Raw genomic sequence first — 12,299 nt, 5'->3', positions numbered from 1 at the left:
GCTACATAGTTTGATATTGAGATATTGTATAATTGTGCCTGAAGATGCCTGAATGGGCGAAAACGTTTGCAATTTGTAGCTCATGTATATAAAACTTAATGACCATATAATATAAGTCATTATTTTACATTGATTTGTCATTTGACTGAGTAACAAATATTATATTGTTCCTTCTATTTTTTGTGGTAACCATCTTAGCCATCCTAAGGTTCTCCATACGTCCAACATGTCCCAACCATCTCATACTACATATGAGCCGTTCAGAGTAGAAGTGGTGTAAGTCAAAATTGGGTAATGAGGTTTAAAGTAAAAATTCTGTAAAATACAGCGCAAAGTAGCAATTATAGGCATCCAACAAGGAAACCTCAGTACGCAGAAACCAGCAGGCGTGACTGTCTCGCGCAGACGACGTATACTCCCATTCACAGCATATTAACTCGTCTACTGCAGGGGAGGTAAGAGGGTTATAGCATGCGCGCCGCGAGGAGTCCGAGCTGAGTTTTGCTTGTAGGATACCTATAATATGTCCTTCGTGCTATCCACTTACTACTAATAGTTTAAATAAATTGAATATGAATTGCTACTTTGCGCTGTATTTTACAGAATGTTTACATTAACCCTCATTACCCATTTTTGACTTACACCACTTCTGCTCTGAAAGACTCATATTCTAATGAAGAATTCAATATCTGGTTATTTAAACATTTCGTACAGCTCCTTGTTGTATCTGATTCTCCATGTATTGCCCATCTGTACACCTCCGAAAATTCTTCTCAGTATCTTTCTTTCGAAAATTGCTATTTGCATACATGTGTTCTTTTTTAATGTCCATGATTCTGAGACGTATGTTGCCACTGGTCTAATTAGAGTCTTGTATATATTCAGTTTGATTTCTCTGATTACTATTTTGCTTTTAAGCACGGGTAAAAGCGCATAGTAGGCTCTATTGGCCAAATTAATTCTTCTCTGAATTTCATCTTTTAATTCATTATGATATCTTAATAAAGAACCAAGATACACAAATTCTTGAACTTTCTCAAACATATATCCTGCAATTAGAATTTCATTCCTGTTGGTATTATTATTATTATTATTATTATTATTATTATTATTATTGGATTATAAAAGTTGAATTCTGAAACAGAACTGCAGAACTAGAGCTTTGTTATGGAATAAAATGACATTAACCAATGTAGTGCTAGTTAAATTTTTGATAATAATAAATGGCTCTGTTTCTTAAACGTTAATCCGCGGTGAACTTTATAAATTCGTGTACGTATACCACTGTAGTATTGGGATTCGTTTCAGGATAAGTAATTTTCTAGTTTTCTTTCAGGTGAAGGAACCGTAATCAACAATGATGAAATTGATGTTTTAGTTTAATTATTTATGAAATTGGATTTAATTTTAATTTCTTGAACACTGCATAAATCGTTTTAGCCATTCATGTCATATATATAGTTATTATTCAATAAATTTTAATTTTATTATGAATGTTGCCATAGCAATAGCATGTGTGATTCGCAATTTTTTTTATCAGTTTTTGGCCACTGAAGTTCCATTCTACAATAATTCAGTATATTCGAAATTGGAACTTTTTAGAACGTATGTATGTATTAATTCACACTGCAAGTGGGCAAGCACCCGGTGGCAGTGGTACACACAATATGAACAATACACAATAAAATTACAAACACAACACAATTATACACAATAATTACAATTAATAATAATACATAAAATAACCTAATTAATAAGTGAACCTAATTTTACATACAACTTACATATGTATAGACCCTACGTAAGTTTCACATTGGTACTGATAATAATCTTCCACTTTATTCTCATCTCACTAACTGCGCTGGCACTATGACACATTTCACTGACACTATGGAACACATTTCATTAACACTATAAATTATCACTGATCGAAATTATTCACTGCCATTTTAAACAATAACTTCACTGACTCACCACGCTTCACTGATACAACAGTTCAAATAAGACAAACAATTGCACCCTTATTCATACTTATAAACAAAACTACAATGAATTATTGTATTGTTATTATAATTTATTACTTGTCCACATTTCTTATCGAATCCGCCAACTTCTTTGACGGGCTTCCTATGCCATGTCAAGTGGGTTTTTAGCGAAGACTAAGAACTTCCTTGTAATGGAAGAGGTCGGCAGTATACTACTTACTATTCGCTTATATGTTAGGACATTTATTTTGTTTTGTAGTATAGATTTTACAGTTTTTAAAATTATTTTTATTATATTACAATTATTTATTTTTGTTATTATTTGAATAATATTATTTCATGCTGCAAAAAGCAGAAAAGCAAAAAGAAAATGCTTACATCGTTATGAGCGTGGGATTTGCTAGTCATCATGATGCAAGTACAATGCATAAGAGACTGTATAGGCCAGTGGCACTCATTACGCGGCCCGCGGACCGCATGCGGCTCTCAAAAACATTTGTTGTGGCTCTCCAACTGCTGCTACTACTACTACTACTACTGCTACTGCTACTACTACTGCTACTGCTACTACTACTACTACTACTACTGCTACTACTACTACTGCTACTGCTACTACTACTGCTACTACTACTACTGCTACTACTACTGCTGCTACTGCTACTACTGCTACTACTACTACTACTACTACTACTACTACTACTACTACTACTACTACTACTACTATTCTTTTTCTGAGAGTTACTTTTTAATTTTTGTATGAATGTGCAACTGCAGAAAACTGCACCATTACTGCCTGTTAAAGTGTTCAACAACGACATTATTTTTTTCTTAAAAAAAAAAAGTAGTGTCATGTCTCATGTCATTATGTCTTGATATAATAATGAGTTATAAACTCTTTTGTCTTAATAGACATTACAATAGCGTGCATTTAAAAAAAGTGTTCATAATATCTCAACAGAGAGTAATGTATTCCACTGTACAGGAGTGCAAAAAAAAAAAAAATACGGACCGATCCTTGTATCTGATTTCAGAGCCTTGGTCACTCCAGAACACGATAGATTGGTAACTAAGACTTTCGTGGTTCAAATCCTGCTTGGGAAGGAAACTTTTTCTTTGTTCCTTATTCAGATTTATTCCCAATACTTTTCGATTGCAGCGATATTATACTACTTAATTAACTATTATTCCAAGAACATGAATTTTATCAGCAATCGAAATAATTCATCATTCTTTCAGTGCAACTATGAATATCATCAGGATGAGCAGATATCCTTCAGATAGTACACTTATTACGCCTCACGGAATCACGCACAATTTTCAAGTTAGATTCGCAATCCGGTCGCGTCTGTGAGACACGCTAGCGCTTTGGTCTTCCTTCCAGGTGATCCGCATCATTATTGTTATTATTGTTACTATTCTGTTATTATTATTATTATTATTATTATTTCATTGATTCATAGTGCTCTGCCCAAGGGCAGGTCTTTCACTGCAAACCCAGCATTCTCCAGTCTTTTCTATTTTCTGTCTTCCTCTTTGTCTCCTCATATGATCCATATATCTTAATGTCGTCTATCATCTGATATCTTCTTCTCCCGTTCACTATTCCTTCCAGTGTATCCTTCAGAAGGCAGTTTCTTCTCAACCAGTGACCCAGCCATTGCCTTTTCCTCTTTCTGATCAGTTTCAGCATCATTCTTTCTTCACCCACTCTTCGTTTCTTACTCTGTCCATTTCACACGTTCCATCCTTCTCCATATCCACATTTCAAATGCTTCTAGTCGTTTCTTTTCATTTCGTTGTAATGTCCATGTTTCTGCTCCATACAATGCTACACTCCACACAAAGCACTTCACTAGCCTTTTCCTTAGTTCTTTCTCCTAAGGTCTGCAGATGCTCCTTTTTCTATTAAGAGCTTCTTTTGTCGTTGCTGTCCTCCTTTTGACTTCCTAGCAGCAGCTCATGTTACTGAGCTTATAGTACACCCAAGTATTTGAAGCTGTCCACTTGCTCTACTGCCTCATTTAGAATTCGCAAGTTTACCTTCTTTACTTTTCTTCCTATGACCATGGTCTTCGTCTTGTTGGCATTTATCTTCATTCCATGCTGCTCACATCTGTCATTTAGCTGTAGTAGCATATCCCTTAGTATAAGCTCCTCTTCTGCTAACAACGCCATATTATCAGTAAATTTTATACACTTTATTCTTCTTCCTCCTACTATCACTCCTCCCATGTTCTGATTATTATTAAATTAGAAAAGAGCAACTCCAAATTGTTCTGCCGTCCTGCCTGGTTGCTATTAACATTTTCTGAGGGTACATTTTCGACTTCGTGTAGAGGAAAGTAAAGTAATACAATCGTATATGATGGTCTTAGCCATGAACTTGAAATTAACAGCTGTGATAATAAAATTATGATTGTCTTTAATATTGTACATAATACTTATTTACGAGATAAGTTCGTAAACGTTCTCTTTTTGACACGAGTGTGAAGTTTGTGAAACGAGGCGAAGACCTCAAATTTAAGAAATGTTTCCTGGTACATCGTTTGTAGATTATCTTGTATTATTTTATCCTAAACATTTTTAGTCGGTTGTTAACGACGCTGTATCAACAATTAGGCTATTTAGCTTCGATATAATTGGTGATACCGAGATGATATTAGATTTAGCGAGATGAGGTTGAGGGTTTACAATAGATTGCCTGACGTTCACTTTGCGGTCGGGCAAATTTCGAAGAAACAACCCAACCAAGTTATTAGCGCAGGTGGAACTCGAACCCACGCCCTAGCGATGTCCTGCATTATGCTAATTGGGAGATAGTTCAGAGTATAAATACTCATCAATTAAATGACTTTCATACTCCATCGGCAAGTTTACCGTCCTATTAAAAAGGAGTGCATTATATGATAGTAAAACTCTTAATAGCCTCCCTATGCATAAAAAAATCAAACTTAAAACATAAGATTATTTAGGACAAAATTCAAGAAGTATCTAATTTCTCGCTCCTTCTATTCTGTAGATGAATTTATGACGTTCTACAGCATTGCATGAATACTTCTGGCTTGTATTAAGTATCAATACACTACTAACCTCTTGTATTTTACTAGTATATTATTATATACTATATTATTCTTGATTTATATTAATGATTTGCCTAAAATAATTAAATATTCAAAATGTTTACTTTATACTGATGATCTAAAGATATTTAAATCAATACAAAATGTGTCCGATTTAGAATTACTACAAACTGATATCAACAATATTTATGAATGGCTTTTAAATAATGAATTGAACTTTAATAGGCTATAAAAATGACTACTTGTTTAGGAGGTAATTATACAATGAATAATGAACCATTACAACGAATATATTGTGTGAAAGATCTCGGTGTAACTATTAATCATAATTTGACTGTTCATAATCACATATTAATATAACAAATAATGCTTTTAAAAATCGGGGTTTTATTATTGGAAATTAAAAAACTTTACAAAACTCTTCGACTTTGACACTCCTTTTTAATTGTCATGTTCGCGCTAAATTGCAATATGCCTCAGTAATTTGGTCACCCATTTGCAAATCATATAGTAATCAATTTTAAACATTCAAAAACGATTCTCAAGATATCTGTATTTAGAAAATATCATTATTCGGCCCTCCATAACAAAATTTCGTACAACGATCTACTCGCTGAATTTAATTTAATGTATCTTGCCAGCCGTAGATTACTTGCTGAGCAACTTTTATTGTATAAAATATTCAACGGTCTACTGGATAATAGCGAAATATTATCACAAATCCAGATTAACGCTAGAACATCACATTTTTTTTAAGAAATCGTCAATTATTGTATTATAAAAAACCAAACATTTCAGCACTTAAAAATTCACCAGTGTTAAAAAATATGTTCAAATTTCAATGAAATATGTAAAACATGCGATCTAGATTTAAGCATTTCTTACATGAAATATAAACATTTTCTTATTCATATACTGAAAGTAGTTGATTTTAAATAACATTGCTATAGTTGCGACGCTGTTATTCCTGGCGTGACTCCTCCTCTTTGCTTACGTGGTAGGAAGTCAAGGCTCTATAAAGTCTAGGTAGGTAGTATCGTTCGCCATTTTTGTTCTTTCGTTGCCGAGCTACTAGACGAGGGATCTATTTTCCACACCGTTAAACATTATCATGTCGTAGCTCCTATGATAATAAATCAAACGCACTGTAATTCAGCAAATAATTGAGCGGCAAATAACGTCCTCGTGTGCTTTCTGCGAACGCCAACGAAAGAGCTGCTGTACATCTTCATAAGCGAATCACAAGACGCACACGTTTAAATGTAGCCGACCTGCAACGTGATTGGCTGCCGGAAATTAGAGCGACGGGACTATATCTATTTGTTACTCTGTAATTTGCCAATTATAGCTCATTTTACATTTTTGGCTATAATATCTATACTTAACTATTTTTCATTTATTTTTAGTTTTTATTTTTCATTTATATCTATATCTGTGTCTTTTATTTAGGTAGTATCTATCTGTCTGTTTTTTTTTTTTTTCATTTTTCATTTTTCATTTTTATTCACACTTGTAGCTTGCATTTGTATCTGTTTTATCTCTTTCTTTCATGTTATCTGTAATTCTATGTTTTTAAACAAATACCTGTACTGTCTATTGTAATTGGGGCTTTGCCCTGTTATAGACATAAATAAATAAATAAATAAATACAGTAAATAAATAAACAAATAAATAAAATATTTTAAAATTCTTCGGCATATTGTAATACTCTTCTTTATAAATTTCTACTAGATTGTGGTTATGCATTAAGACTTTGTAGTTTTAATTAAGATTTTTTTGACAGGTTCAATATTCTAGCTGTGAAGCGATGTACGAATACCATCGAATGTAAACAAATACAATGCCCCATCCGGTATCTTCGTGATATTCAAACATGTGAACCAGTTTTCTTCTACTGTAATTTTCTTCTCACATATCACTCTACGATACCTTTACTTAGCATACTTAAATTATTATATCCTGAAATTCAAAATGAAATAAATTACTTATTCCTCTCAGAGTTTATTTTGAGGACAATAACGCATGATCACGATGTTCCGTGAATTGTAAGGCTTCTGTAAAGAATGCCAGACAGCGAGATCGTCTATGTTATGACGGCGGATTGCTGTCGTATATTACAACAGAGCACCAACTGCAATAAATACGTGTCTTTTTCTGGTCGTTGTATTGTAATCAATAATATGAAAATAATAATATTAATATATCAGAATAGTCTTGTTTAAGGCAATTGAGTTGTGTAAAAACATCGAAAACAAGATGTTTGTATTGGTTCAATCTGGTAATACTTTATTTTCTTGCTGTAAATATTTAAGCAGACATGTAGATCTAGCTGTAAATATTATGGTATTATGACGTGTGTTACATGTATTATCAGTACTTATGACAGACGGAAAATGTACACATACGATGAGAAAACACCCAACTAAAAGCATGCTTACAAGGGGAAAAAGAAATTAGCACGTGTAGCTCACGGATGTTTCTTCCTTTATTCAGATGTCGAATATCACATTGCCTTGTAAAATGTCTCGTTTTCCTTCGATACAATGCTCAGCTCTTCCTTAAATTGAAAGAAAATTTACCGCACATTCACGTTTTCTGCTTACGTCTTTTGTCTTCCTTGCGAAAGATGTATTTGATTTACTCCTGCCTTCTCTTTCCCATCTTCTTCTATTCTTTTGTTTTAATGAAAACGAAGTAATTTAAAAAGGAGTATTTCGAACAATGTTGATCACGTGTTCTTTCTTACATTGTGCACAGTTCATTGGTTTGAAACGGTTTGGGGCGGGGGAAGGGATTGAGGAACACAGAAACTTTGTTGCGCATGCTCTGGCTCAGCGTCGAGCTACGGGCGTCTGTATTATATATCAGGCAGACGTCGGTATCCGTGCATCCAGTCCGTCGCCGGACGTCTCCGCTAGCAACACGCCACAGTCGATCTAGCCGCAGTCGTTGTGATTACGAAGTTTACGTCGGAACGACCTAAGACTCCACGACGTGTAGTAGTGTGCTTGAGTTTGGTTCTACTAGTGATTAGCTGAAGGAGACAAAGCGACCGGTACTCGAGGTTGTGAAAGCAATCAACAGCTGCGAACTACGACGAATACAACGTGAGTGCGCAGTGCTTAGCATGGACGACGAGACTCCGAGTAACACCGGCACGCCAATGCTGCTCGTCACGTTGAACCCGCCCTCTCACGAGAGCCCTCGCAGCGTATCTCCGATGATCCCGTCGCCGACGCGCGAACTGCGGGGTCTGAGTCTCTTCCGGGCCATCAGCCGACGTCTAGGCCGCCACCGCCACGCCGAGGACGACGAGGAGGACGACGACGTGTCCCAGTCCTCGTCGGACTCCGACGACCGATCCAGCGGCTCCGCGGGCGGCAGAGTCAGCAGGAGCAAGAAGTGCCCCGTCGGAAAGAAGGGGAGTTCCAGGAGCGGCTTCCTGTTCCGGAGCGCCAGCTGCACGGGCTCGGACTCAGGCTTGCTGCACCTCCACGGGAGCCACTGCACCGGAAGTAGCGGGGGCAGTAGTAGCGGGAGCGATACCAGTAGCGGCCATGTGCCGCGTCATGACGCACCGTCGCCGTCACCTAGCCTCCATCAAGCGTCGTCCTTCAGGAAGGTCTTCCAGTCGCTGACACGGAACTCCAGGAGTCACAGTGCTAGCTGCGCCACTTCAAACTCTACGAACAATGACGCTAAACGTAGGGTAAGTGACACTAGTGGAAACGGTGCGAAGAAGAAGAATAAGAGCATCTTAAGGGCTCCTGTAGCTTATACGTATGTTAGAGGATTGTCTGGACTTCCCACACAAAGAGTTCCGAGAGGATATCCTTGTGTATACCTCCCAACGGCCGTTTGTTGTGGATCTCCACGGTTTAGTACTCAACACCTTGCCGGTCTTAATCGATAAGTCAATTTAAATTTAGAGCGCTTCTTAGAAAACTTTCAAACTTTTAAAGTTAGTGGTTATAAAGACAAAAAAATTGAATCAATAAAACAATTTCGAATATTTACATCACGTCTTGCACATAGTATACGTAATAGAATAATAAAAAAATTCTACATTGTACTTTGTTACCAAGACAGTATTATAACGAATGACGTATAGTTATCGATATATACACAAATCAGTTATATTTAAAATTTAATAACCTCTCTTAGTTTAAGCATTTCAATTTTCACTTGCTTATAATAATTATGCAAATATTAAGCACGCTTGATGAAATACCTCTACTTCTAATAAGTAAGTGCCAAAATTTAGATTACCAATCAGAATAAAATAATTGTGATACATGAAACCACTCACTTCTATCGTGACTCTGAACTCAATGAGTAAAATGGCCAATAATGTTATTCACTGTTATTGGAACAGTGAATACTTTAACGTCTTTGTACTGGCCTATGTTAAAATGAAAATCTTCGTAATTGAAGAACGTATCCTACTCTCAGGAATAGTGCGAAAAATATGCGTTATTGTACTCCAAATTCGCACGTCACATCTTCTCAAATGCACTTTCATTTTTAACGGAAAATTTAAATAATTATATACACTATACTTCAGTCACCCAACGATATCTGCAGTGCGTCTATTCATATCACAATTTAATTATTGGAAAGGTGTGACATAGTAAGGCAATAGAACGTACACCCAACGTAACACGCTTGTTAGATATCTTTGGGTCATTTTATACTCGTCATATTATCATAATATGTATTGTAATAAAATGTTCATCGTTAGGCTGGCAGTTATTTCAACTGACAATTTAGTGCCTTATATGCTTAGTCATACAGATATATGAGATTGTAACTTAGATTCTTATTTAACGTTCTTGTAAAACGCGTAAAACTACAATATGTATGTGTAAAATTATTTGATCTAATATTAGTTTGTTTGTCATTTTAGTTATAAAGATCATAAGTAACAATTGCTGTAAATCGTTGTCATTAGGTTTGAAATACAACTGTGTGAGGCCTAATGATTTCTTATAATTATTATTTACATACATATCGTATATGTTTTAGAAAATCTTATGGATGCTTTTTCAAAGTAGCAGTTATTATATGGCAATTCTTTAAATTCGTTTAATATTAATAATAGTAAACAGAATATACTTACATCAGTCATATGATTTATATTATAAATAATATTTGGCGGTTAAAAATATTAATTTATAAACAAATACTGAAACCTAATTATTCTGAAGGAATATCAAATGTAGTATAGAATCATTATAGAATAATAGCAGTCATCTATAGCTTGATTTGATCACACGTTTTAAATTTTTAATAAACTTATCAAACTTCATTCCTATTATTACTTTGTATTGAAAAGTTCCTTCATTGTACTTGTATATCTAGAATCTGAGTAGTAGAATAGAATACGATGACGAATTGCTCTACAACTAATGCTGTGAATAACCTTAGAGATTGCATCTATAATATTGTTATGCCTGAGGTATATAGGTGCAAGCATTCGACAGAAAATTGTAATAAGCAAGAAAATAATATATTTCCGAATTATTTATTACTTACATCTAATGTGACAATGTGAAATTGAAAGAGAAATAATTAATTTTGTATAAATGTGCAGCAAGCAAGTTCTGTCGACTCTGGTAAAAGATTGCTGATTTCTCTTTAAATTAAGAAACTGAGATGTAAGAAATATTTATCTTAACGGATAACGTACATTTTTATTTATACAATACTATTGAACTCGATAATATATTATGCTTATTACATACTGTATATGCAATCATATTATTCTGGGTGATTTCAACACTGATCTATACATCTCAGGCTATTTTATGATTGTGATATTAGGGACTCTTGAGAATTTGTACAGAATGAGTGTTGTGAGAATCTACTTATAATCAATTATACACACACCAAAGGTTCGTAGTCTAATCATATCTACATTAATAAATCTGAATTTTATATGATATTGAAATTGCTTGTCTTGTTATTTAAGATCAACCTGCCACTTCCTTACCTAAAGTTTGAAATTATAGTCTATTTGTGTCATGAAATTTTATTTTTCTTCATGAAGTTTATTTACCGTAACAAAGGAGTGGAACTTATTTCTATGACCTATTTATAGCAGAGTACTTCGGATTATGATTTTACTTCTAACCTATCCGATGTTGAGCAACTTGTGTTTGCACTACAATCAGATCATCGAAGGACCATCCACTTAACCCACTTTGACAGAGTTTGAAGTGCTTCGGGATTTCAACTTAACCTCGTATATACATGGTCAGTCCCTTGATGCAGAGTGCCTCTTGCCTGTCGCTCCGAACAGAATATCTATACAGGTAGGTATGTTTTGTGTGTAATATGAATCTTACATCAATTTAGGTTGTAATCGATCCACTTTATGGGAAGACTTCAAATAGCATACATTCATACCACAATATAAAATAGTACTCAAATATATAAACTATTGACAATTAGAATGATCTTAAAAAAATATTAGAACAATGTTCATTATGAGCATATTATTTTGAAACTTGTTAAGAATTCAGTTAAAGTATCGATTTCCGCTCAATACGTGTATTTTCGTTATATTGCATGGTATCTTTTCGTATTTTGTTACAAAAGTAATGCTTGAAATAAATTAAAATTAATTAAAGTTAATAATAATAATAATAATAATAATAATAATAATAGGCCATAACAGTAATAATAATAATAATAATAATAATAATAATAATAATAATTTATTTTTTTATTTTTTAATTTGTATTTATTTATATTTAATGTGCTGTATAACAGCCAGTGGCCAATTACAGTTCAGCACAAATATAACAAAAACATAAAAAAATAATTATAATACATAAATACAATTACAATTAATTACAATAATGACGATGAATGGATAACTAAGAATAATATGAGACAATGATAATTGAGTATAATGCCGAAAAGAATACATACGTGATAAATCGTTGTCAAGAGCAAACTAAGTCTATACATTGAAGGGATCGAATTCGCAGCCATGCATGTTGGCATTTTTAATGCATCTGGAGACTGGTGATAGAAATTTCGAATTTCTAATATAGAAAAGTTTGTGGGCTCTCATATCTTTTGTTGGAATGCGTAAGGTAATATTGTTTAAGAAAGAGTCACAGGATATATCACATTTGAGGACTTCACAAAAGAACAGATAATCTAGCTCATGGCGTCTAGCATATAGATTTTGACAATTAAAATATTCACATTTTCTCTCATAACT

The 12,299-nt window shown here is 34.2% G+C and overlaps 1 protein-coding gene across 1 annotated transcript; it reads left to right on the top strand.

Moving 5' to 3' along the window:
- The first annotated feature begins 7,852 nt into the window (after window positions 1-7,852).
- On the top strand, window positions 7,853-11,006 carry LOC138713662 (uncharacterized). The gene has a single exon (XM_069845928.1). The coding sequence runs from the start codon at window positions 8,193-8,195 to the stop codon at window positions 8,976-8,978; it is 786 nt and encodes a 261-aa protein (XP_069702029.1). The 5' UTR covers window positions 7,853-8,192; the 3' UTR covers window positions 8,979-11,006.
- The last annotated feature ends 1,293 nt before the right edge of the window (window positions 11,007-12,299 follow it).

The sequence above is a fragment of the Periplaneta americana genome, chromosome 14 (assembly GCF_040183065.1).
Source record: "Periplaneta americana isolate PAMFEO1 chromosome 14, P.americana_PAMFEO1_priV1, whole genome shotgun sequence".
Lineage (NCBI taxonomy): Eukaryota > Metazoa > Arthropoda > Insecta > Blattodea > Blattidae > Periplaneta > Periplaneta americana.
The sequence above is the reverse complement of the archived record's forward strand: the minus strand, read 5'-3'. Positions and strand labels throughout refer to the sequence as shown.